Source organism: Scomber scombrus, chromosome 1 (assembly GCF_963691925.1).
Source record: "Scomber scombrus chromosome 1, fScoSco1.1, whole genome shotgun sequence".
Classification (NCBI taxonomy): Eukaryota; Metazoa; Chordata; class Actinopteri; order Scombriformes; family Scombridae; genus Scomber; species Scomber scombrus.
This window is the reverse complement of record NC_084970.1, coordinates 20,175,113-20,202,673: the sequence shown is the minus strand read 5'-3', so window position 1 is coordinate 20,202,673 and position 27,561 is coordinate 20,175,113. Positions and strand designations below refer to the sequence as shown.

Here is a 27,561-nt window from a genome sequence, read left to right as displayed (position 1 = left end):
CAATATTGATACATGTTGATTGTAGCCTTGTAGTACTCCTTAGATGGAATAATGCTTGCCCTCAGTTCTCTGTGTATAATTTTATAAAACACAGCTTTAAAACAAGTGGTGCAACACATTTGAGATTAATCAAAACATGTAAGACACAAACAATATAGAGTAAACTTGGGTATTGTGGGGCCCCTGGGCAGCTGCCTCTTTTGCTCGGTTGGTAATCCAGCTGAATTCCTACTATCTTTCTAAGTGAATCTCATAGATCAAGGAGCCAGGATCACCCTTCCTGCTTTATGAGTGCACTCCATGTGGAGTATGGCTGTCAGTGGCTTTGTTTGGTGGAGTGATGTTTGAGGAGTTCTGTGTAACAGCATCTTGGTCTACAGTGTGTGCAAGATGTCTCAGGATCGATCCTTCTACTGGTTTTCAGTGTTCATGAACTTTGTAGCTGAAAGCTCTGCAGGGTTTCCCCCCTTAATGATGCGTAGCGGCCCTCTATCGTCCCTCAAGTTACCCAACTGGTTGATCTACTTTTCCATCCACCTCTTCAGATGAATGAAGATGTGGGGTGTGAACCAGAATGTGCGATAGAGCTGCTTTCAGTGCTTTAGCTTTCAGCATCAACAATTATTCAGTGCTAAGACCCTCATGACCTCTCCCTGGACCTACACCTTGCTGACTTGAGCAGATCTGTTATCTACAGAGGTGGCTCATACATTTAGAATAATGGCTGTTGCATACAAATTGACTACATGACTTCTACCTCTAACCATCCGTGGAAAAATTTCAAATTCTGTTAACTAATATTTATTCCTGATTTCATTCAGTTTAGGATTTAATTTAATGCAAATCCAATTGGCAACATACTTAAGATGTAGAAACCAATAACATCTTTGCCATTATACCAGTACTGACAATATGTTAACTGTGAAGGCACCAGCTGGAAAATCGTTTAGATCCTATTTTATGCGCAATAAAAGATGTAATGTTTGACAACACCGTTATTGAGTCTTGACAACGACTGGGTCGCACTATCAGGTACTAAAGCAATAAACATCTCTTCTTCTGAGCCTGAAGATGAAGCCTGTAGATGGCTCTTATCATAGTCTGGTGCTGAAGACTCCGGCGCATCTTTTAAATGTGTTTTTCTCTACAGAAAGATTTCATCGGTGGCAGTTACAATCTGATTTTCTGTTAGCATGGTAAACAGAGTGATTCTCACCAAACAGATGGGTTTAATAAGTGCTCATTATCAAGCTTGACAGCAGTCCTGAGGCTGGCGATAAAAAGTTGACGTTGTGTGCATTACATCAATTTTGCTTTTGATCCTTTTATATGGTGTTCAAAATATGAGATAAACCATTCTGCATCAGCTACCACACTTTGAGGTGCAGAACAGTGTGTGTGTGTGCGTGCGTGCGCGCGCACGCACCAGGCGTGCATGTGTGTGTCATTATCATAGGAGGGCAACACCACAAAACAATTAGTATCATACATTACAAATATTCTGTATTTATATGTGCAATGTATAATGTTGTGCATAAAGGACTTCTCATACTGAGTTAATTTTATTGATTTTTATTGATTTTACATTACATACATTAGTGTTTGTACATAAATAAGTACTGGGTTTAGTATGATTGGATTATAACCTGCTGTGTTTTGATTTTCTACTAATTCTGCTCCATTTAAATGTAGCCACACTAACAGCTTGTACTGAGGCTCTAGTGATGGAAATCCCAACAACTATGAGACTGATTATCATAGTTTTTTGTACAGACATCCTTGTTCATCTCAGGATGAAAAAGGACTTTGGTGATCCCCTGACCTTTCATCTAAAGCCATCATCAGGTCACAATTTGAACTTGTCCAATACTTAGGTTCATGATCAAAGCACAGCTGTGTAAAAGTGCTGCTTCACAGAGCCATCAGCATGGTTGTAGACTCTTAGTCTTGTTTGCAATTATTTTCCCCCTCCAACAGTTGTTTATTGCACACTCTGCTATCCAAAGATATGTGTTTTACTTTCTTCAACCAAATTTTGCTGCTGTTCCGTTTTTAGTTTAGTTTTTCCCCTGTCATTTTAGAGAACTTGACTGAAATGGGGAATTATTTATGTTGTGAAGTTGTGAAGCCCATTAAGACCTTTTAAAGGGATGTTAGGGTATACAGATAAACATGACTGCTCATGTAAATGCTTGAGTGTTTTACTTTTCAAAAGGTTAGGAAGGCGTAACAACATTAAAATGATATGCTGAATCCACAGTAATTGTAATAAATTGGTTATGTCTCTGTGGTGTCTGTGAAATTTCTGATATTGTTGTTTAGGTTGTTGAAGGGCATAATATTAAGCTGCCAATAAACCCTCAATTTCCTGAGATAAATACAGCAGAGGAGACAAGTATTGGCATAACTGTAACAGGCAGAATTTTAGTCACAGTTTTCACTCAGTGGCTCATTTTCATTCACTGCCTGTTACTCAGCATCAAAGGCTTGACGCACACATGGATGACGTCATCCAATCACATTGCTTTGCACAATCATCAGGAACAGAATAACTGATGAAAGAGAAAGTGAGAAAGTCATGAGCTGTGCAGAGAGGAATCAAAAAGGAGACTTTGAATAAAGGTAGTCAGTTTTGTCATGATTTGTGGGTTAAGCTGCCGGCCACATCTGTTTCATTATTTACTTTATTATTATAAATGCCTTACCTATTATTGATAGAGTAGTGCTGTTAACAATATTTTCCTCTCCTCTGATCTGTCTGACCTCTCAGCCAAACCCTGACGTAACACAGTCGTCTGTGGAGTGTCTAGTGTAAGGAATATTGGAAACTAGACAAGCTGAAAAAGGAAAAATGTCTTCTAGTTTCTCATTAATATTTTCAACAAGACCATTTATGATTAAGCGTGTTTTCAATTATTCAGGCTTACGAATAAAATCTATCTGTCCATATTTACAAAAAGATAAGGTATGTTTTATAGAGCACAATATCTAAACATCTCATTACATACTGGTGGAAAGACAAGAAAGGCATGTAAATATTATATGTATTGACATCCTTTTGTTGAGCTTGAGATTGTCAAGGATGAATTGTGCAACAAGATTTAGCATTACTCTCTCCAAGCACTTTTCTAGACCTTATTTTTTAGTTATCACTATAATTCACACACATGGCCTTATTTTTGCAGTTACACAACCGTAATTTGTATCACTCTTTGCTCTGGGGTGTAGAGGACCAGGCAGGGTCAGGGTTTTCAAGTAGAGATGGTACACTATTAGACTGTAGAGCAGTGAAACACCAGTATAACCTTTGCTAGAACAGAGAGTACAGTCATATCAAATTATGCGCATCTGGGGGTCAAACGTACAAATGTTCTCATTTATGTGACTAAACAACGCTGTGCATCAGCAGATCTCACAAATACTTCAGACTAAAAACATGTTGTATATATTCTTTACTGATCTATACCACCGCTCTCTCCTCATTGTTCTTACTTCTAAATGTTAATAGCATTGTTCAGCAATGATCACAAAACATTTTGACAAAGCTGAAAAAATCTAACAGTCCAGAGGCTACAAAAACAAAATCTCCAAAAATCAGGTAATTACTTGTACAATATATAATCTTTATAGACTTTAAAAGACAGTAGTTAAAATATTTCTCAGAAACTATTTACTTTTGGATGCAGACTACTAGATAGTGGAAAGTAACTGCACAAGGTGATTTGTTGGACAGTCACAGTACTACTATTTGAAATATATTTTTAATATATTTCAAAATGATAAGATTTTGTTCCCTAATAAAAAATAATAGATTAAAATTTGGTGTGGATTTTCATTGCTAATTGGTTTTGATATGATTAAATCAATCTGTCCACATAGCGGTGTTTAGACCACATGTTGTGTATTGTTTCTTTTACCTAACACTATGCTATATAATTTGACCAAAGGTTTTTGTAAGATGCATTGTCAATGAAATTTGCTGTATAGCTTTAAATTTGAAATACCTTGAAATGTGGACATGAAAGATTGCATTCAGCTTAAGGTCATTGGGGAGCGACTGGCTCCAAAATAAAGCTGCTATGCTGCGGACCATCAAGGCTACCAAAGAACTGTGTGACGTGAGTTGCAACCACTGACAAAAAAAATTGAGGTCAAATCAATGAATGCAGTTTTTCTGGTAGTTAAACTTCTTAAAATGTTGCAGTGTATAAACATTTAAGAATTAAACCACAATACCATTCAGACAGAGCATGAATGCCACAGTTTTCTATTCACTCAATTGTATGATAGGGAGCTTACAGATCTCCAACAGACAGACTCACGTTCACACACTTCTATTCACTCTTTCAATCATTTAGTTTAACTCTACCATCAACCCTTTTTTCAAGGAGATATGTGAGAATGAGAAGCATAAGATCAACCACAGAGAAGTGTATTGGTTTGATTCAATGGTGATTTTCTCAAAACCTTAAATGTAATATGATCTCCAGTGATATTCAATTTCCAGGCATTTTTAAATGAGAGTTGAATAGCTCTTATGCATCTTGATTCGGTGAGTATCTTTGCACAATGGAGAGAAGCAGAGGCACTATGACATACAAACATTGTGTAACAGGGTCAATATGGGCTGCTTAAATTACCCAGGATTTTTTTTAGGAATGTTGATCAGATTGCTATCTTTCTGTCCACACACAGTGGTTAGAAATACAGCACATTTCCCTGCAAAGCCTTGAGATAAGCTTGTTTTAATTAACTGAACTGTGATCAATAAACTCTCACAGTCTGTCTCACCTATGGTATAAATTTGCTCAGTGGCAATGAAGCACAAAGGGAACCTCGTACATGTTTTCCACATTTTCAGCAAAAACATTAAACATTTTGTTGGATTCAATTTTCTAGTGCAAGAATGTGAGGACTTGTTTGTATGAAATTGCTCAGTCAAATCTGAATATGACTAATCTACATTTCATCGGTCTTTGATATGCAGTGCATGCTTACATATATAGTATCTTCTCCATTCAGTTTCTGCACGTATCTTCACACAGTATGGGATGGTGTTGTTTATTTGATTCCACGGGGGAAACACATCAGAGTGTAGGCACAAAGAGGATATATCTTAGACACCACTTTAATAACGTCCAACCTGCCAGGTTGGTTTTGTCTGTGCTGGCAGAGCTGTTATCAGTTAGACAAACTGTCAGGACAGACATCAAGTTTTCACACAATTGCCCATCACGCCTCCCTGCTATGCTATCTCTCCTAAACATCATACATCAACCCTCTGTGGTAGAATTAGATAGTGTTGCCCACGCAAACACTTGCACACACACAAGCACACATACACAGACCGATCAAATCAATGGCCACCTTCCTCCACATCAGGAAGTGCTGTGCAGTAGGTGGCCAATGGAGGAGTCCGCCCACTCACAGGATATTCAATTGCAAGCATGTTCAAATCCATCCTCTCCCTATCTCACTCATGTTCGCATGGGATCAACTGCTTTTACACATGCACCTTTGGGCAAGTACTACTTGTGTGTGTGCACACCCACACATGTAGACCCAACATAGAAACACATAAAAACCCTCCCTCTCTGTCATATGAAAACACCCCAGGATTTTAGCCAGAAAATACTCTAAAAAGCAGCTGGATTTATGAATGAAGTGAGAGGCGAAGAAAATGGCTCAGAGTGCACTTCCCCCTTGCATTAAGTCACTGTTTAAATTTACCCATCCCCAGTTTTTGTGGTCTTGGTAATATTTACCCAAGAGCCTGAGACCATCCCCTCCTCCAAGCCTTTTGTTAGACATCACCAAGAGAAATCTGCTCGTTAGGACAGTAAGAAACACATATATCAAACTCAGATAGCTGTCAGTTCTCCTCTGGGGGATCCTGTGCATGTCAGCAGAACAGAAAAACTGTGTATTTTAGGGCTGTACATAGATGTATATTTACAGTCCATCCCGTATGTGCTGCATCCCTTTTATAGGAAAAGGTCCTCCCATGGCACACTGTAGCAGATGCTACACTACTGTTAAAACATTAATATTAGCAGTGGATTCTTAGGCGAGATAGAAGATTGATGACTTTGAAGTCACAAGGACTCTGTTTGGAAAGGTGATTTTGAATTGTTATTTTATCACCTGAATTCTACATTATAAATATATTTTCATTTCATTTTCATTGATCTAAATGTCTCTCCCCCCCCCCACCACCACCACCACCACCACCACCACCATATAAGTCATTACACACTAAGACAAGTAAGACAGTATGATTGTCTGGTAGAGATATAGTAAATCATAGGCGATATTGTCCCTGGGAATACAGGGAAGTAGGTTATGTGCTCAGGAAAAGTCTGTATATGCTGTTTAATGGACTGACTGTCGCACAGAAGAATACCTCTGAAACAAATGGTTACTTGAGTGTGAAAGGTTAGCAACAATCTTCCCTGCCCTTTTCTTTGCCCTTGAGCCATACAGTTTTTTTGAAGGAGGGCAGTTGGCAGCTACCACTCAGCAGTGCAGACGAAACACTTAAGCTTCTCACTGGAATAGGAGGTAGAGGGGAGACTGACACTGATGGTGTGCGATCGTGGAAAATGGACCGTGATCTGTTGTGAGATGTCATTCGGAGGCTGTGACGAAGTGTACATCTGCTGTGGGATCATTTTTGGTGGTGATGAATTGTTTGTTATTGTTGGTGATGAAACCTGTCCTGGTAGGCTGCACTGCAAACTTATTGACTGGGTGGTTGTGAATGCAGTCAATAATTTAAAAATAGTAACGTTAATGGTATACAGGAGCTGTATTACAATGTTTCTATCATATGAATTATTCATGATAGATATTTGACACATTTTAGTCCTTAATAATATGTAGAAGCCACACTTCTCTCTCGCATGGCATCTTCATTATTTCTGGTTAGTGAGACAGGCTGCTGAAACTGATGAAAGCCCTGCATGGCTAAAACGTTGTCTTACTAATTGTATTTATTAAAGCTATAGTGAGAACACACAGGTCAGTTTCCAAATACTGTATAGTAGTTTAGCCCAGCAATTATGTATATAGTGTGCTAAGGTATATACTGTAGGCCACTGTCTGCCTTGACCGGTTGGGTTGAGAGAGAAAGAAGGAGGGAGAGAGGAGAGAGAGACACAGAGAAACAACAATAACAATAATAACAATAAAAAAACAACAATAACAACAGTAATAATAATAGAAATGTGACTAATAACAATTATAGCAGGTGCGGACGTCAAGCAGGATCACAGCAGGATGGGGACCACAACCACAACCTATGGAAGCTCTCTATTCATAACTGGGGGGTATTCCAGGTAGGAGGTTCAACAAACTCTGAGTCTAACCCAGAACTCTGAGTTGACTTACTCTGAGATGGGAAACTCTGAGTATCCGGTTCCAGAACAGCTGATCTGAATTAGGTAAATCAACTCTGAGTATGTTAACCTTGAGTTTAGCGCGTGCGCGACCACTATACAAAGCCATCATCAATGGAGCCCCGATACCTTGATTCACCATGGCAACTACTGAGAAAAAAAGCTTGAGTTACGTCACCTCACTGTAACTGGAGCTCCCCCTGCAGGCCTGTGGCGAATATGATCATATATTTCACAAAAAGTAACACCGCTGCAGACGCTAAGTAGAGAGAGTCAATTCTTAAGTTGTAATGCACTACTCCACTGACTTAACTTACCTCACTTAAAATTGTAGCATACAGGTGAAAAACTGGTGTAACGTATTTGGAAGCAGCTAAAAATGAAATAAAAAAACATAATTCAGAAAAGTAAGGCACATTTTGCTGGGCTATGACTGTACCTCGCTTTGATTTCATTCATATTTGACGTAGGCTATTAAACAAAGTAAATATTAATTCAGTGGCTACTTCAACATGTAGTAATTTAAACCCCAAACAGAAAGCTGCTTAACACATATGTCCTCTCATCTAATATCCTGTTTAGTAGATTAACATTTTACACTATTTTAACACTTTTATTTAACACAATTTTACATATAATACATATTGGAGTCATTGATTATAAGACTAACATGTGACGATGTGTACATGAATATTAAATAAAATACTTCCTAAAAATTAGATTAACAAGAAGGCAGATATGGACGGAGAATGTTAAGAAATGATTGAGTGTAATGAACAGTGATACTGTTCTAACAGATATTCATCTCGGAATGAAAGCACATCCAATTGAGCCCTGAGTACATCTCCCGACATAAGGCATTGCGAATTAATTCTGCCTCGATATCTATCGGATTGCGAAGAAACGGACAACCCATGTCTGGCAGCTTGCTGTCTGGCAGGTGGGAGGAGACAGGTAGAAACTCAGGGTTTCTTACAGAAAACCTGCCAGCGAGCAGGTTATGTTCACAGAGTCAGTTACCATGGTGACTGACTCAGAGTTTCAGTTACCTCTCTTTCTGGAACGGATAACACGGAGTTTCCCTCATCTCAGGGTGAACTTACTCTGAGTTTTCACATAACCCGCTTTCTGGAATACCCCCCAGGTCAGTCCACAACCATGATCCACTTGAACATGTAAGATGATAAAGCACAAAAACAAAAAGGAAGCCAAGTTAGTAACATGCATGCCATAGTAATGAGGCATGAATGTGTAGAAATGAAGAGGTGGAGGAGGAGATAGGAGGTCAGTGCATCATGGAAAGTCCTCCAGCAGTCTAGGCCTACAGCAGCAAGGCAAGCTTGAGCCAGCCTTAACTATAAACTTTATCAAAAAGGAAAGTTTTAAGACTACTTTTAAATGTAGAGGGGATGTTTGCCTTCTGTACCCAAATTGAATGATGGAGCCTGATAACTGAGACTCTGCTCTGCTCTCTATTCTACTTTTGGAGACTATAGGAACCACAAGTAAGCATTTTGGGAGCACTGTACTCTAGTGGGGTAACAGGGTACTATGAGCTCTTTAGGATATGATAGTTCCCAACCATTAAGGGCTTTGTAGGTGAGGAGAAGTTGTGTAAAGTTCTAAAAAAAAACCTGAAACACCTATATTTTTTTAATAAATTAAACAATTTCTGAATTTATTATTAGAAATTAGCTCAAGTTATACATTAATCATTGTGGTATCAGTAAATAACAACTGATGATGCGGCTGCAATGGATTTTGGAGAGGTAGCTGTTTCCACCCAACCCTAATTGACCCAGGTGTGCTGCTAATTGTTCAGGTTGTAGCAAAAGGCTACAAGCAGCTGCAGGGCTGCTTTCTAGTGTAACTCCACATCTTTGAAATACTTTTGCCTTCTACAATGGACTTTCACCTACATTTTGGTGCTTGATAATTTGGTCGCAGTCATGCCACTATGAGGAAAAATGTTTACAACACTCAACATCTCAAAGTCTGACGACTACAACCTGTCAATTGCTGACTCTCAGAGACTGTTCGAGCTGACTCATCGGTCCGTCAAAGTAAGCATAATAATCGTTTTGGGCGTGATGATCACTTTGGGAAATATTGCAGTTCTCCTGGTTATTACTTCGTCCGTGGCTGGTTGGTCAAGAAGCTCTCGGTACTTTCTCCTCTCTCTCACTGCTGCAGACTCAGCGTTTGGACTGTTGGTCATGCCCTTGAATCTGTGGGTGAGTCTGCTAAAGGACTACAGTGAGGGGCCAGATGCGCTTTGTCATGTCGTGGCCTTTTGCAATGCCACCGTGTACTCCACCTGCATGTATACACTAGCCTCCATAAGCCTGGAGAGGTACATAGCAGTGTTTTACCCGCTGCAATACTCATCTCTGTTGACAAGAAGAAACACACTGCTCCTGATCGCCCTTGCCTGGTGCGTCCCTCCGTGTTTATTGTCGCCAATACCATTTCCAGGTGCCATTATCGAGGTTCATTTTTCCACAGCATCACTGGTCTGCAATCTATCCTACTCTACAAATGTCGGATACTCCCTAAGCATGACATGTCTTATATTCTTTCCTTGCTCCATCATCATGACATATGCAAACCTCAGAGTGTGGCGTGCTGCCAAGAGACAGAGACTGAAACTGCGCAAATACTGCGGCGCGCGTCGCCGCAGACACGACGTTGCATCTAGAGTGCTCGTACCTGTGATGGCAGCCTACTACACCTGTTGGACACCCTGTATGGCAGCTCTTATCTACAATGGTAAGCATTAATGAGGCAGTGGGAATGAACTTTAAAGGGTGTGCATTGAATGAAAGCATTTTCCATCATGATATAGTTGATGAATCCTCTTTTGAGGAACTTCTTAGAATAATGTAGAAGATGGATGCATGTCTAAAGCTGTCTTACAACTCCTTAACATATAGCCTTGGTAAAAGTTCAAATTCGTTTGAACATATAGTTTTGCTCCAGTCTGCACATTTACCATATTGTGGCTAGTCTATTCACATTTAAACAAATATTTGAACTTGGCCTCTAATAAAATCAAAACGTTAAACTTTCAACAAGTGGAAAATACCTACAGATGCAACATTATTCCTTCAAAAGAAAAAACACTCTTGACATTGCACTTATTGCATTGTATCATGGATTGTATGGATTGTATTATGGATGAACAATACCAGTGAATGGGGAAGCCGAGCATCCTGCTGATTGAGCAGACTGCATTGATCACAATATAGATTTATTTATTTATTCATTTGGATCCCCACCAGCTTCCACTATGTGGTGTCTAGTCCTCCTGAGATCTGCCATAACTGTTCACTGTTGTGAAATATATGAAACCGGACATTTTTGTGTGGCTAGGTTCTTGTGTAGTATGAGTTAGTATAGTGTAGTAGGGTTTTTAGATGAGGACCACATATAGGAAGTGTTGTATTATTGTATAGCTTTAAATTGTCTCGGGTCATGCGATTTTTAAAAAATCTTAAGGTAAAAATTCAGATAGTGCCTTGTTGATATTACATTTTGTATGCTTGACTGGAATTTATGCGTCCATGGGTAACAATGAAACATACAAGTAGGTTATATAATATTTTTGGGACACATTAAAGAATATAAGTTTAATAGCTATTGCCTGTCTACAAACTCCTTCCATTTCAACAAGGATTGGACTGAAGGAAATGGCTGTCAAAAATATTTATGTAATTCTGGGCAGGAATGTACTGATTAATGGCCAGTTTTATGAGTCAGACCTTTTTTGACTTTTTCTCATTTACCCCAACCATGTGCTGTCCTATAGTAATCAAGACTGAAAGTGGAGTCTCAGCTGAATATTTTTAGGATTGGAGACCTTTTTTCAAAAAGGGCTGTAATTCATCTGATATGGATGAAAATCTCTGCAAAATGAAGCTGAAAGTATTAATTTAAACTTCAAAGTGTGCTGCCGTCCCAGTGATAGTGAGCATCACTGCAAAGTAGCCACTTCCACTCCAACCAAATCTGTCTCTTAATTTGTACTTTATATCTACATGTTAAGTGATGGCCTCATATCAATGCTGTCAAGGGAATGACTCACAATGAAATACTGAAACATTACATGCTCATCTACGTGTCTTCTGACCCACAGCACTCTCAGGTAGCAGTGTACCAGAGTGGATTGAATTTGTGGTGGTATGGCTGCCAACCTCAAATGGTTTCCTCAACTGCATCTTCTACTTCTGGATCAACAGAAGCTTCCGCAGGAAATTCCACCTCATCCTGCAGAGGCTGGCTCTGGCCCTCTGCCCCAAACTGGCAAAAACCCTGGGGCTCTGCACTACTTCAAGGACACAGATTGTGTCAGGAATTCTGCATAATAACAACAGTGTCCATGAGCGGTCCTCCAGTGTGTCCTCTACCTGTACCCTGTTGAGTTTGACTTAGGACCTCTTCAGCTGAGGTGCACCATTGGCATGTTAGAGGACATGCTCATGAAACTCTGTATTCTCTTGCTTTGTGTGACTTGGCTGGTCAACTGAAGCCATGTCATTGGCATATCCATAGAAAGACATTAAGTGTAAGAACTAGAGTAGGGGGGTCACTGAGTTGCAATGCAAATGGTTTGATACTAAGACAGGACATGACAGCAAGTGTATGAAAAACTGCAAATCTACTGTACAGTCTACTTCATTATTATTTGAGTTATTTTGATTGTTGTATATGTTTCCTTTTTTTTTATCCATTTTCAATCTAAAAATTGTGTTCTGTTGACTGGAACACAAGCTCAGTTTATAACTTTGATTTTTTGTTTTGTTTTACCCACACACCCAGTGTTGACAAGATGTAATGCACTGTCAGACAACACCTCTTAAACTACTTTTAAGTTGTTTTATAGTTAGCTTTCAGCTTAGCTTGGGCCCCAGAAATGTCCACCATCACTATATGTAGAGCTAAAAAAATCAGTATTTTAATGGTGTCAGATGCTGCATGTGTTGATACATTTGTTGCTCAAGTCAGCACATTTCGCTTCAAACATCCAATACTAGTCAATTAGTTCATCACAAGAAACTGATATTTAGGCTTCTATTCAGATGAGACATTTCATGAAGCAACATCACTATCCGATTACTCTGAGGGATTGAGGACATCTACCTCTTCTTCAGTTTAAACAGTGAATCAAAGACCTTGGCATATAACAGCTGGGAGAAGTTAACCTTTAAGTCACAGCATTTCAGTGTATGCAAGGAGAAAAGTAATTAAGCAGCTACACTGTAGAAAGGTCACCACATTTGTGCTGGCAAGAGATAACTTGGGTAACTTCTGAGGTCGGGTTGTTTATTTTGAGCTATTAATCCTATGATCTACCCCCACCCCCCAGTATATTTTACTACAGCAGGGCTTCAACTTGGCAATGCCTATGTCATCTTGTCTGAATAGAGTTAACTGTCGTGAAGGTTGATTTAAATTTTTTGTTGGTAATCAAGAGTGTAATCCTCCAAAACATTCAACCAAAAACTGAAATTTAGAATCATTTTATGCAACTTATTTTAGTTTTCAGAGTGCTGCATAGTGTCACCAAGACTGATTTTGGGCATTAGCAAACGGTGACCCTCTCCACAAAGTTGTAGCCATCAGAAAATGTCTTTCACTATATCATGTGAGGGAAATGACTGTCTTCAACATGACCCTTTGTATAAATTAATTTTGCTATGTTTCTAAAATCTTAATATTATAAATAATGAAGAAATAACTTGATAATGTGTTGGTTTATGAATGATCCATTAAATAAAGTGTTATGCCTTTAGATTGTGTCCTCCTTTAGTCTGAGTTAGATTTTTTTTTTAATTACTTCAAGTAAAAAGGGAACAAATCTGAAATTGAAAATGAAAAGCGTGAATTACTCAACCTGTATTCAAATTTTTTGCTCTTTGTGCACTACACACCACATTACTCAAGCACAAAACAGACCAGGAATTGGAAAGAGCTTTAGTATGCTGTGAAAACATCTCCCAAACCTGAAGCTAGGTGTCTGGTAGAGCAGCAAAAACACCTGCTATAATAATAGATAATATTGTTAATTTTTTCTTTTCCCTATTTATGAATTATTTCATTTCTATTGCAGGAAATGGAGTTGGAAATCAAAATTCTGAGCATTTCATGTTTGTGGTGCTTCATACCCAGTGTATACAAATTTTTAAAAAGGGTTTGTAATTACTACTGTCGTAGAACAGCATACATCATTAAAACAGTATACATCTTTAATATTAGATGACCATGAAACTAAATTAGAAGTTTGTTGTCTGTTTAGGGTTGCTCTGTTGGCACTGTCAGTTCCAAAGGACTATTTTGATATAGAGACATATTAAAGAAAAAACAGGTGAGGGGGATCTGGGGGCTCTGTTATGCTGTGGGGAGCATTTTGCTGGCATGGTTTGGGTCCACTTGTCCCCTCGGAGGGAAGAGTCACTGCAAATCAATACAAAGTTGTTCACCTTTATCCTATGATGAAACATGTCTGTCCTGATGGGAGTGGTCTCTTCCAGGATGACAATGTCTTCATCCATAGGGCATGAGGGGTCACTGAATGGTTTGATGAGGATGAAAATGATGTGAATCATATGCTATGGCCTCCACAGTCACCAGATCTCAACCCAATTGAACAGCTATGGTAGATTTTGGACCAACATGATAGATGGCGTTCTCCACCACCATCATCAAAACAGGGAATGTCTTTTGGAAGAATGGTGTTCATCCCTCCAGTAAAGTTCAGGGACATGTGGTGACCCAACACCTGACCAAGACTTAATGTTGGCTTTTCTTTTAATTTGTCAACCGTCTGCATGTAATTAAAGTCTCAAATGCTATGTTATGTTTAACTTGTTAATGAGTATTCCAGGAACTTAAGGATCATTGTCAACAATTAGCTGTGTATAATATGGAGTGTGATTATTAAATATAAAAGTTTAGCAGTTACATATCAGCAATAACATGTACTTAAATAATAGACTGCTGCAAGTGTAATTACAGTCTATACACAAATATTTGACATTTCTTTGGATTTCACTGACACTTTCTTCAATTTTACATCTAATAAAATGCCTGATGAATAATCATTAGAACTGGATTATGCTAATTACTACCTACCAGTGCCATGTTGCATAACAGGTTGAGCCAGGGGCATGGGGTTTAAAATATTACTGAATACAATCAGAAGAGAACACAATGCTCTGGCTTCTGCATACTCAACAGGGAAAGATTTGATTGATTGTGTGCCTGGTGTTGTTCCTGACGAGAGAACAGCAACACAACAACAGGTTTATATTTATATATATATATATATATATATATTTATATATATAAGTAAAATTAGACCAGCAATTTGGTTATGAAAGAACTGCAAGTAGTTTTACAAAACTACTTCTCAAAGAATGAGGTTAGAACGAAAGCAAATATAACACATTTGTTAGTCCATGTAAAAAGTATCAAATTGTTTGCAAATTAGTTATGAAATGTTGATACTGTATGGGGCGGCTATTATGTATTCAGCAATGTTAATTTGCTCAGGTAGAACTTGATTTGACAGCTACACTTCGACAGCTGTTTCGATGTGGCACTTACGATTTATGATAATATATTTCTATTTTCTCAACTCTTTGATGTTGTGTGATGCAAGGAACCAGGTTAAGTGACTCAAAAACTGACTCAGCAGGGAGAGAAAAAAAATACTTGTTGAATGAAAACAGCTGAATTTTAATCCTTTAATGTCTAAGTCCTTCAGAGGAGGAGGGAAGTTGGGAATGTTCGTATTGTGAGCGTTGAGTGTTTTATTGAACCTTTTAGGAAGTTGTCAAAGCCGTGAAATCCTCTTGGGATTTCCTCTGCAGACACATTTGACACTGCTTCTCTGTCTGTAGATGCATCTCTTCTACCAAAGTGTTCCTGTGCACATGAGCACAAATGTGGAATTTGATGAACTATTGTCCCATATAAAACATATCATAATATGTAGTATCCTATGAATATTTGACCTTTTCAACTAACTCAAACTACTTTCAGAGATCGTGCTTATTCCTGCAGCATCCATGAGTGTTCTTCCAGCCGTTTGAGAATTTTGCAAAGCCAGTCTCTCAGGACACTAGAGTGTTGTGCATTAGCAGCCTCAGCTCTCCTTGAGGATGACTGCTGATGGCCATTCAATCACGGAAAGTGATGTTCCTATACAACCGCAAATACAATATGCTGTCTCATATGCACTGGTCATACCGTCTACTCAGGTCATAGTTGCTGAGATGGATCTAAAATGGTCAGTGTTTTTAAATACCACTTGGACCAAAAGCTGAGAAAATATCTACAGATGAGATCTAACACATTTCTAAAATAATTCTGTCTTTGGCTTACTGTACAGAAACTAGGAAACACCACAGTTAAAATGCTCCAAATGTAAATACTTCTCAACTAATTTCAGAGAATGGGAAAACAGAAGCCCCATATCAGTTTAGTCTGTATATTGTCTCTGGATATTACAGCAAACCATATTATTGCACACAATCTTTATCAGTATCACACTATTGCAGAAACAGTGTTGCAGGTTGTTTTTTCCCATCATTGCATAATGTCTCTCCCACCATGTGTGACTGCATTGTTTTTATCGTGTTCACTGCTGTTCCATGCACATGGGAACCTGGAGATAACCACTGCTAAACTCTGTGATGAATGTATTAGTGTGGGTGCACAAGTCAGATTAGCCATTTTCATATATTTTTTTTCACTGTTTGTGGTAGAGGTCTAAATGAAACAATTGACATATTAGCATCTTGAGGCAGTAATGCCACCTTGTGTTTATACTGAGCATAACCAAGCTTTGAAACACCTTTAAAATACTTTGTGTTTGGTTGATGTGCTGCAAAGTAGAACAAGGTGGTTTAAACATTTTTTGGTGTATTAATCAAATGATTGAGACTGATATTTTGCACTTAGCATATATTTTTCATCATTCAGAGTGTCCTCATATCATTTGTTGGTTGGTCTTAATGAGCATTTATGAAACCAAAAAACCAAAATATGCGGTGTATTGTGCAGCAGCATTTGCTTTGTTCTTTTTTTTTTTTTACCAGTTACCATCAATTATCTAACCACAGGACCATTGAAGGGCCATCCAGTTCTTGATATGCCTCATCTGATTAAAAAGGATGAATTGCTTTTTGTGGTTTGCAGGTCATGGGCACTCTGCGCTGTGAGGACTCTTGTGGATGCTGTAGATGGAAAACGCTTTAATTTCAATCACTGGTTCCTGCTTCTCTCCACAGGAAAGTAGCTTGGGGGAAGCAAGAATATTCAGGACTCAAGTACTTTTCACTTTATGCTGGTATTGCACTATGGAATAGTTATCTAAGAAAAACAAATCAGCGTATGAGTGCAAAACCATATCATCAGCTATATTATGCTATATCATTTAAAGTGGGAAAATGATTAACTATATTTTTAACAAAAGGAACCCAGTCTTAAAGGATGCCACTCACCTGTAAAGCATCAAGAGGACTCTCACTATTCATTTGTTGCCAGTCATTGCATTAATGATATAATGTGTCAGAATTTTAAAGCCATCTTTTCTAAAAGGAGCTCATGTCCTCCAGTCAAGAAAGTATGAATGAGCACCCATCTAAGCTACTGTAACCAAGAGGACCACAGGGTGAAACTGAACCCAGCTGTTCAATTTTTCATGTATTCTCTTCAAATTAGCACAGTAGTGTCACAACATACTGTCAATTATTGAGTTCATAAATATTTAAAGGAAAAGGAGAAAGAAAGAATTTGCCCTTCTGGTTGTAACCATCTGAGTAAGTATTTATACAGCAGCTCGAGGCACATGTTAAAAGAATGATGTGCTAAACTAAAAATAGTGACCAAAAAGGACGCAAGCCTGACATCTATAGAGGCAGATTAATTCACTAGTGCCACCTCAACTGATAACAAAGTGATGAGTGTGTGAGTGGATCTGCTTCCATCACAGCTGATATATGAATCTGAGACACAGCCTGCTCAACCTGCATTTGTGTCCCACACTACTCTGTACTTCTGTTTGATATTATTCTCTGTTCCCAGCATTGCCCTGTCATTTCTTTTTTAAGATTTTTTTTCTGGCATAGATGCCTTTATTTGAATGTAGAGAGACAGGAAATTACAGGAGAGAGAGGGGGGTGTGACATGCAGAAAGTTCCACTGGCCGGGATTTGAACCAGCGTCCACTGCGTACATGGCATGCGCTCTAACCACTCGACCACCTGTGCGCCACCCTGTCATTTCATACATAGCAATTGGTGTCCCTCAATAACAATCAAGCTCATCATTTTGGCTTCACAGAGCCTACTGATCAGTTCAGAAGCTGATTTTCAGAGTGTCTCTTTTGTCTCTAGCTCCAGAGACAGAGTTTGTCATCATTAGGCAACACACTGATGTCCTGTCTTTGAGATCACGTAGCTTTTGCTACATCTAACAGGTCTACTAATCAGAAAATGAACTAGTTTTAAACTCTGCATCAGCAAGCATGTGCTCACTCCTAGAAAGAGACAACAGCTTGAAGAGGTCACCCATTTTCACTACATCCACTTCAAAAGCCATGTACCAATAACACACAAACAACATTCAGGATAATTAATGTCTCAGTCTTCATTGACCAAACATTAGAGGAGATATTTGTCAGTGGATTCATCTTTTGATTCATTTTTAAAATAATGGTTTCATTCATACACTCATGTTAGGGACGTTTTGGGGTCTTGACTATACTAATTGCAATTGTCTGAGCTGTCTATATGCTCAACTGTATGTCAATTCACAGCTGCAACACTTCCGTCAGGCTCGTATGAAACACATAAAAGCCTACCAACATACAGTCCTATTCAGCAGTGACTCTTCACACTTACAGGTCATTTACAGAGCACTTTTCTTTTGACTGTTTTTATTTTTGTATTCTGTCTAAACGGTAGCAGACTAAAACTAGTGATAATCTTCACCCCATACTATAAATACCATATTGTATAAATGTTTTAAGTTATTTATAAAGCACATCAGGACTAGATACTTCTTTTAAAGATTAATTTTATTCAAAGAGGCTTTTAATGACATGAAATGGCAGTTGAATGCAAACAAATGGCAATTAAAGTCGACCTAGCAAGTTTTCTGCAAATATGCAAGTAATAATCATATGTAAAAATAGCAGCAAGTTCCTAAATTATGAACTCTGGTATATTAACAGGCTGTAAATGGATTTCAAATTGTTACTTTGTAGTTGGAAAATGCTTTTTCCAATAGTAGTATGAAATAAAATAATGGCAATGTCTGGTTCAGAAAAGCCTGAACTGAACTGAAACCTAAACACATTTATCAGTGCGAAGATCTGAAAAGCAACCCTAAGAAATCAAAGACAACTGAAACACATTACATTAAATATGCCCAATGACAATTTGTAGATTCAAAGACTCCCATCTATGGCTCTAATGACAACAGCCAAGCCCACCAGTTTGCCAACAGCAGTCAATCAAGAAACGCACACTTGACTTCATTCTAAACAACTCACGTCCTCCACTGACAGCTGCCAGTATCAATCACCCAAAACAAAAAAATTAAGCTGCACTACAATGAAACAAAGTTGTGAAAAAGCATCAGTTAAATAATAAACATCATTAATTTAAAAAAAAACAATCAAATAACAAATAGTTCTCTTCTGTCAAGGGTATTCACTTTAGTTGTTTCTTTTCAGCCATCATATCTGGGTAGTAAAATATTGTTTTATTACATACTACATTAATTTATACACATCTATTGATCAGATATTTTTAACATTTACAGAAATTCCTGGTAATAGAACTGTAGAAAAAAGGGACAAATCATAACACATTCTATACCTTAATTAATTAATGATACAATCTAATTTACCACTAATTTCAAAAGGAACAGTCATTTACATGATTAGAAACATTATGTGTTTAAAACCAAGTGATAAATGCAATTAAGCAGTCTTTTACCCAGAACTGTGTAGAGGGAGTCAATTGAATAAACTCATAAGTTGTATATTACGTGGCAGTAACATTTCACAGACAATTAAAACTAAGAAATTGTAGGGAAAAACACTTGCAGCGTTTTGAAAAAAACAAACAAAAAAACAAAAAAACTCATATCATACTAACATCCACTTCAACAGTCCATTTTCTGTGTAAAAATGTTTTTTTTAGAATGGGCATATGGGTAATTAACATACAAAGACCAAACTGAGTCAAATGCATGAATATTAAAGTTAAAGATAACATTTTACAATTATGACAACAGGCATAGTGACAATGACGTACAAAGAAACTGAAGGCAGACAATTTAATAAAGTCTCTACCCAACTGCCTATTTGGTGCACTCTATGCATATTGATGGACAAAGGACAAAAGTACTTTATCAAACTGCTCCCCTCCTTTTCTTGTTGCAAAGGATGCAAACACAGTAATTGTGTGCGTTCAGTGTAAGGAGGTTTTGGTCAAACATTTCAAGGCCTCCAGATGAAAAAATAACATGAAAACAGCACTCAAGAGGATTTGTGTTCAAACGTATAGTAGCGATACACGATTCCAGCGACAGTTGCAGCAATAGCGGGTATGAACCACGTGGTCCAGGAGCTGCTGGAAAACAGAAAAAACTTTTTGAGCAAGAGCAACTGAAAAACTTTTTTTTAAAGATAGACAACAATAATGATTTATATGAGCAACATACTGTAAGGTAGTGGCTTGTGAAAATCCAAAAAATGCCAAAATCTGTAAAAATATAACTGTAAAATACTGTAAAAATACCTTTTTGTTGCAAAAACACTTTTTTGGAGCCGATGCCAATATAGATATTAACGATTTTAAAAAAAATGTTGATATCAATATACAAGCCAATAGTTGTATATGTACAAAATATATACATAAATGCACATTTTTTGCAATGATCCCTTGAATGTAGTCATCAAACACATGAAAAAGATATGAAATGGTATATATATATATTTTACAGCTTAACAATGAACTTCACTGTATAAAACGACATCAGTGCACTAAAACATTAAACTTCACTGGGAATTTCATAATTATAACTATAAATAAAAAACACAGAAAAAAAGTGTAAATATGTTAAACCTGAATTAAGAAAAATAATCAAATATACATAAAATGCTGCCATTATCTATAAAACAAAATTATTATTTTTATTAAGATCGGACAATATATTCGCTGATACCGAAATATATGTGATCATCATATCAGTCAATAATATCAACTTATATATCAGTCGGGCTCTACTTAAAGGGACTAACACATAAACAGCAAGTCATTTTCTATTACCGTTAGTATTTTCTGAGCTGTCCATGCAGCAAGAGTACCTTATTTACAGTGATAAATCAAGAAGTCTTCTCTTGCAGCAAGACACTTAGCAAAAAAATGGGTGAAGACTGATGTATGACCTGTTCTGTTTGATTTTCAAAAAAAATCACTGTGAGAATGACATGTGGTGTACTGCACATCATGATGACTGACCTGGACTCTCCTGAATTTGTGACAATTACATCCTGTAGCAGAAAATGAAGGAAAAGAACATATATTAAAAAGAAATACAGTAACCCAAAACTTTGCAAATTCTGCTTCAGCATCTTTTCTATTGCAGTTTTGGTTAGATGAACAGACAGTGGAGCTTACCTTTGTTGGTTCCTTTTTTCTGTCATCCTACAAAGAAAATAAAAACATAAGTATTACTGCTTCGATGTTATGGTTGACAAATTAATATTGACACACAAACTCAAAACTCCAGATGTAATGATATGAATTACCATTAGGGGTGTGACGAGATCTCGCGAGACGAAACGCAACGATATTTCTCGTCGACTTGAATTTTGTCTCGCGAAGCTATAATTAAGGGGCACACCAAAAAAAAAAAAAAAAGACGATCGGTTTTCTATCGCTCATTCGCACGTCATGTCTTCTTTTTATAATGTCACGTGTGGATCATTAACCTTGTTGCAGCTTCTACCTTCTACCTGAGAAGATCTTAGTCAGCAGTAGGAGATGAGGAGAGGAGCAGGTTAACCTCAGGTCTCTACACTGAAAGCCTGAGGTAGGAGGAGCAGGGAATCTAGCGCAGCTATGAAAGTCTTATGATGCAAAAAGTAAAATGAGTCACACTACCAAATTATAACACAATTTATATGCTGTTCTACTTGTGTATTTATGTGATACAGGATTTGTGCAATTTACTTTTATTTGTGTTTTTTTATTAGCAATATGTTATAATTTGTGATAATTGGATTCTTTATTTAATTTATATTTATATATTAGAATTGTTTCTACTCTTTACAATTTACTTTTTAGTATCTGTGATTGTATCTAACTTTTGTATTTATGGTTGTTATTTCCATAAATACCAAAATTATCCATCATTAAAATATCTATATGGTGAAAACCTTTTACATTGCTGCATACTGCATATGATAATTATATATTTAGAAAGTAGAACTAAAGTGATTCATTACAAGCTGATTAGTTCAAACATTTCAATTCAATTTCCATTTTGTGAATTTTAAATAAAAGAATAGTCATGTATTTCCTCATTGAAGTTTTCATAAAAATATAGTTAAAATCTTGTCTCGATCTCGTGAACCCAATATCTCGTCTCGTGAGCTGAGTGTATCGTCACACCCCTAATTACCATCTTAATCGAGATAATATCACCTCACATGACCACCTGTGACAGGAAACTGGAGCTTGCAAATAAGCCAGCAATCTTGTTTATAGCCACAATACTATCACTGTCATGTCAAGTGGGATGTTTCAATTTGTCAGATATCAAAATGTAAGAAATTTCTTTAGAAAAAAATGTTTTTGATTAATTATTTTGTAGTTAATATTTTAATTCATCTTACTATACTATTTAATGCAATGCTTTGTGTTTGAAAAAAGAACAGCAAGACAAGTGATACAGCAAAATTAAACTTTAGAGACACAAAAAACCCCTTTTACATTTTTTTTTCCTTTATAAAACACTTGAGATATAGTTGGATTTTTTTGTGTAACTTTCTCTGTTGTCTCATTTTCAGTCACTGTTTTGTGAGTGCTGTTGATGGGTTGCCCCTGTATTTACTGTCACTTAGCGCTACACTGACAGTGAAAAATTCTAACTATACTTTAACCTTCTTTATTTTTTTACTATGATAAATCTAAGGGCGCTCTGTTAACAGGCTGATGAGCTCAGCTGAGCATCAGCTTCCATAACATTATAATGTTGGGTGGAAAAGATCAAAGATCATCAGAATTTATTTATTGCCTCATGCCTGTTTTGAGACGTCTGGCATACAGTCATGCTAAATTGTCCCTTAGGGACATGGTCTTTTCAAGTCACTCTTCCATACTGACTAGATCTGTAGTGCTCTGGTCTTTTGACCAGTTTAGATGGATGATACTTCCAATTATTTCTCAATGATGCATGGAGGAAAAACTAGAAATGATAAAAAGTTTAAGCTAGGCTGAAAATAATATGGGAGACATATAAAGACAACTTTATAGTTTTATGCTTTGGCTACATTACATGTCATAATTTGATGCTTTCTCACTAGACATGCTAGTGACTAGACATTGCACCATCTTGTGACTCAAGGCACCGTTTTGTGCACCAAATAGCTACTTCATTCTCAAAGCAATCTGGTGACACCAATAAATGATGCTACTTGGTTATGTTAGATTTAGGGGCTGACCACACCAAGAACAATAACTATAATGATAATAATTAATACATTGTTTTAAATTGCTCTAACTCAAAAGGATGGTCCACACCACAACTGTAACAACAATGCCAGTGGTGAACAATGTAGTTGGGACCACTTTCAGAGTGATTTCATGAACGACAGAAACACGGACTGCCAATCAAAACATATCCCCTAAACCATACAGCACAACAAAAACCTGATCTGAACGAAATCACCTTAATTCTGGATGACTCACTTCATTTATTTATATTTATTTATTTATTTAAATTGCTCCTCTCTCTCCACGGACTGACACACTATAAATTGGAGCAGAATGACACTCAGAAGCGATTTCTTTAGATGGGTTTGTCTCTCTTTATAATACAATGATGCTGAGACTTTGTTCTCCGTTATAATGTAAAAAACTAAAGCTATCAACCTTTTCAGGCTTCAGATTCATGCTCATACCATGTGTCCCTCCCACAGCACAATAAAATTTGCTCACTTTTACGCATCATGCCTCAGTGTCTGCTAACATCAGTTGATGCAGTTTGGTCTGTAAATACTGCAACTTTACAGCCACTAGTTTCCCAAAATTCTTCTGAGTAACACACTGAATCACCACCTGCCCGTAAATCCTTCTGATTTTATTTTCTGTGCACTGTACAGCAGTAACAAATCATCAATATCCATTTTCTTAAGCTGCCAACACAGCTGGAGCACACAGCATGTGCTTGGCACCACTGTTTACAAATGTTTTCATTCATAATTGTGGATGCTCACATCGTTATTATTATAGTTATAGTTTTTGGTGTGGTATTTCAGCAATGATAATGATTTGTTAGACATTAAACTTATGTATTTGACAAAGGGAAATGCACATTATCTCAATATGCAACAGGCAGGAAACCAGGCCTTTCAGAGCTAAAAGAAATCTTACCATGTGAAGCTCCCCAATGTAGTACTGCTCGAGCATCTCTCTGGCATCTGTGGAATGACCCACATCCTCAAAGCTCTCTGTTGCGTCTGTACCTCCTTGCTCCAGTAAAACCTCCTCACCCCCTGGATGCTGAAATTGTAGAATGGGTTAACAGAGTGTTACAAAAGACACAAAGAAGTAAATTTACTCAAGTAATGCACAATTTTGAGGTACTTGACAGTCCGTCAGTATTTCATAATGTATTTCATAAACTTACAATGTAAGTGATGGAGGCTGAAATCCACAAGCCTCTTTCTGTACAAAAATGTATTTAAAAGTTTATCTGAAGTTAATATAAAGCCTTGGTCATTCAAATGAGATAAATTAAGCAAATATCTTTAATTAATATTTTTAGTGCCAAAGTCCCTCTTTTTGTCACTATAACTTACTTCCACTGTAGCTCAACAGGGAACACTAATGAAACACAAAGAATTTACTAAAAAAGACTGTAAATGTAGCAGATATCCACTTGATATGGCTAGCACAGACTGCTGAAGCCTCATATTAACTTCACATAAACTTTTAAAAGCATTTTTGCATAAAATGACTGTGTGGAGACAGTGTGGTTTTGGGCTCCCCTCACCTACAATTGAAGTGCATTTGAGGGGGATCTTTTAATAGGCAATGAATAATGATGGAGAAAGATTGCAGTGTTCAGTGTTCATATAGACACCATAAGCTGATATTATACTGATATATTGGTGCATGTATAATGCTGGTGAGCATCAATTCTGCTAACCTGTAACAAACTGACGGCTGACTAGGTAACTGCTGTAATTGTCTATTAGTTGCTATAAGTTTTCCAATGTAAGCTACTGCAGTCTGCCCTGAGAAACCTTAGCTAAGTGTCGCTTGACGTAACCTTTTGTTTGACCTATACCGTCTACAGTCGGGCCCGTGGGGAACTTGAAATACCGGCAGACTTAAATGCCGGTGTTCCGGTTTAACGAGAGACCGTGTTAACTGGCGAGTTTCAGCCGAATGCGTCAGTGGTTGTCGTAGTGACGGCAGCCTAGGTGTCTTCCTAAAAGCCTCGTTAATACTACAGTCAATATTCATCAGTGGATATTATCTACGTTAAGCATTTCCTTAAGTTAAATTGTGTTCAGCGAGAAGCATTCGCCTCTTGCAATATTTCTTATAATGCAATGTAGTGTATAAGGTGGTAATGCAGCTATAACAGCTGCCATATCTTGGGATTTACACTGTATACACACATATAGTTTGTGGCTCGATATAGTTTGTGATCAACGATATATCAAGTTTAAACATTTAAAAGCATTAATTCCAGTGAAATAAAAATTGTGAATGCTTCTTGTTGGCGACACCATTTACCTTGCATGCAAAAAAGGACGAGACGAATATATACTGTGTTGAGCATTCAATTTAAGAGAATTCAACGCCTAAGGTGTCTCCTTGTGGTTTCAACGGTTGCCGTCACTACGAGCAATCAAATACAAACTGGTCTTTAAGTTGCCAGTTAACGCAGTCACTGATTCATCCGAACCACCGGAGAGCCTCTCTGCTGGTTAATGGCCAGTCAGTACACGTTACACGTCAACACATGACGTTAACAACCTTTTTGTAACTCCAGGAAGTAGACTTAGGCAAAACGGGGTACACGATATTTAAAGCAAAACTTGAAAAATATGACAATATTAACGCAAAAGTTGCCACTATCACCTGACAAAAATGTTTCTTACCTCTTCAAGGAAACCTGTGATGTCGTAAACTTTGTCGTGGATGATGAGCCATGAGTCACTGTTCATATTATGTACTCTTATTTCTTCTAATGTGTAGTATTTTACACTCCCCTCCACTGTCTCGCCGTTTTCCTCAACATTGGTGTTATTAGCGGGTATACTGTCTGTGTTCTTGAGGTTGTCGTTAATTTCTTCACCCATTGTAACGCTAATGCGAATAAAAAATATCGATTGACCAGCTAGCCAACGTTAGCTCCAGTTAGCCAGATACGAATATAGCGCTAGCTAGCTACGTCTAGATCAGTTTGCACCCTGCTTGAACAACACTAGTAGAGCTCGTAGAAAGAAGATAACATAAACACGAATATTACCACAAAATGCTAAACAATTTCGGGTTGCCAGATAACACCCCAACCCGGCACATCAGCAGACGTGAGAAACAGACCAATGACATGCGTGTTACTTTACCGTCCAACGCAAACATGACATCTGACCAATCAAACCGAGACTTTCCAGGTGGCAACCAATCAGAATCGACCACTTGATGATCACGAGACGGAAAATTGCCAAGGTCTCACCTGTGCGCTGTCATTGCGCATATTCTCTTTTATAACCTCTTATGTGAGCCTACGTCACATTTGCTTTGTATGTATGAGACTATTGTAAAGCATTGAAATTAAATTGCTGAGATTAATTTGTGAACATGTAGTTTAGTTGAGTTTATTTTATTTTGCACAAGTTAAAAATTACACAAAAATGTCAGATAATACACAGTGCAGGAAGAGGCAGAAAACCCAAATGGACTAATTTAAAGCCTCTACTTAAAAAAAAAGAAGTTAAAATTTCACAATACAGAAAATAATATGACCGCATAAAAGTGAGAAAAACACCAATTAATTACAATATATATAATAACAACAATAACAAAATATTATTGTAAAGTACAACTCTAATACAAAACAAAGATCATATTTGATGATACCTGGACCCTTAGCACCCTTGGGTGTAAGTTATCAGAATTACCTTTCTTGGCCAATGATGTTTAGGTGAGGAATTTGACTACTGTATAATGGCTGTAAGCGTACTTATACCTTATAACAATACAACAATCTTCAGAAATATACACAAGGAATGAATATACAAGTGAAACTGTTTCTGTCAGCTGTAAACAGGAGCAGTGGGTCTTATAGTGTTATCTATAGTCATGATCACGTTTTCAGTTCTTGGAAATCAAATTAGACTATTTTATAACATCAAATATGAATGTATATTGAACATAAATACTGTAAGTGATTTTATGCTTTTACATATGGGAATAACTTGAGGGATATAGTGGTGCTGATGTCATTTCTGTGCTGATAGGGGGCCTTTCGAAGCATATGGATGCTACTGATAAGTCAGTGTAGCAACTACAACATGACAGTGGCAGATAAGTACGCAAATGGTTCACTGTTAGCATGTAAAGTCTGGATTTAATGCTCTGCAGTCTAAAACACATTCCAATATGTATTTCGCAAGGTCTTTTGTGAGACTTGATTTGTTGGCTGTATCAGTTTCCAACTGTGCCCTTTACCCTGCCTCGTCTTAACAAAGTGCCTGAATACCTTTGTACAACATACTAAAGTCTGAATGTAGTTTGCCCTGATATAACCTCTTATCTGAACTACTGTTTCACTGAGAAACTGACAACTCATTGCAACATTTATGGATAAATCCATACAAACCATTTATTTAAATATCACTGTT

General features: G+C 37.4%; 2 protein-coding genes across 3 annotated transcripts; one reads left to right on the top strand and one right to left on the bottom strand.

The window, feature by feature from the left end:
* The first annotated feature begins 9,364 nt into the window (after positions 1-9,364).
* On the top strand, positions 9,365-11,828 carry zgc:162592 (uncharacterized protein LOC561993 homolog). The gene is made up of 2 exons (XM_062417382.1): positions 9,365-10,166; positions 11,533-11,828. The coding sequence occupies exons 1-2, from the start codon at positions 9,365-9,367 to the stop codon at positions 11,826-11,828; spliced, it is 1,098 nt and encodes a 365-aa protein (XP_062273366.1).
* A 6,634-nt stretch (positions 11,829-18,462) lies between these two features.
* LOC133983615 (cytochrome b5) lies at positions 18,463-26,277 on the bottom strand. Of its 2 annotated transcripts, none has more exons than XM_062422758.1 (5): positions 25,816-26,277; positions 24,074-24,202; positions 21,095-21,121; positions 20,936-20,967; positions 18,463-20,044 (listed from the first exon to the last, which is right to left on the bottom strand). In XM_062422758.1, exons 1-5 carry the CDS (start codon positions 26,014-26,016, stop codon positions 19,951-19,953), a joined length of 483 nt encoding a protein of 160 aa, XP_062278742.1. In that variant the 5' UTR covers positions 26,017-26,277; the 3' UTR covers positions 18,463-19,950. The 2 variants fall into 2 exon arrangements, with proteins under 2 accessions (XP_062278742.1, XP_062278750.1); XM_062422766.1 differs by having other exon boundaries at positions 18,463-20,041.
* Between the last annotated feature and the right edge of the window lie 1,284 nt (positions 26,278-27,561).

What these genes read in the sequence shown, in the direction of transcription:
- zgc:162592 (XM_062417382.1), top strand. Translation starts at nt 9,365, where the DNA reads ATGTTTACAACACTCAACATCTCAAAGTCTGACGACTACAACCTGTCA. An exon ending in GGCAGCTCTTATCTACAATG is followed by an intron (nt 10,167 to 11,532) that starts GTAAGCATTAAT and finishes TCTGACCCACAG; the next exon opens with CACTCTCAGGTAGCAGTGTA.
- LOC133983615 (XM_062422758.1), bottom strand. Translation starts at nt 26,016, where the DNA reads ATGGGTGAAGAAATTAACGACAACCTCAAGAACACAGACAGTATACCC. An exon ending in ACATTGGGGAGCTTCACATG is followed by an intron (nt 21,122 to 24,073) that starts GTAAGATTTCTT and finishes TTTTCTTTGTAG; the next exon opens with GATGACAGAAAAAAGGAACC. An exon ending in GAAAAAAGGAACCAACAAAG is followed by an intron (nt 20,968 to 21,094) that starts GTAAGCTCCACT and finishes TTTCTGCTACAG; the next exon opens with GATGTAATTGTCACAAATTC.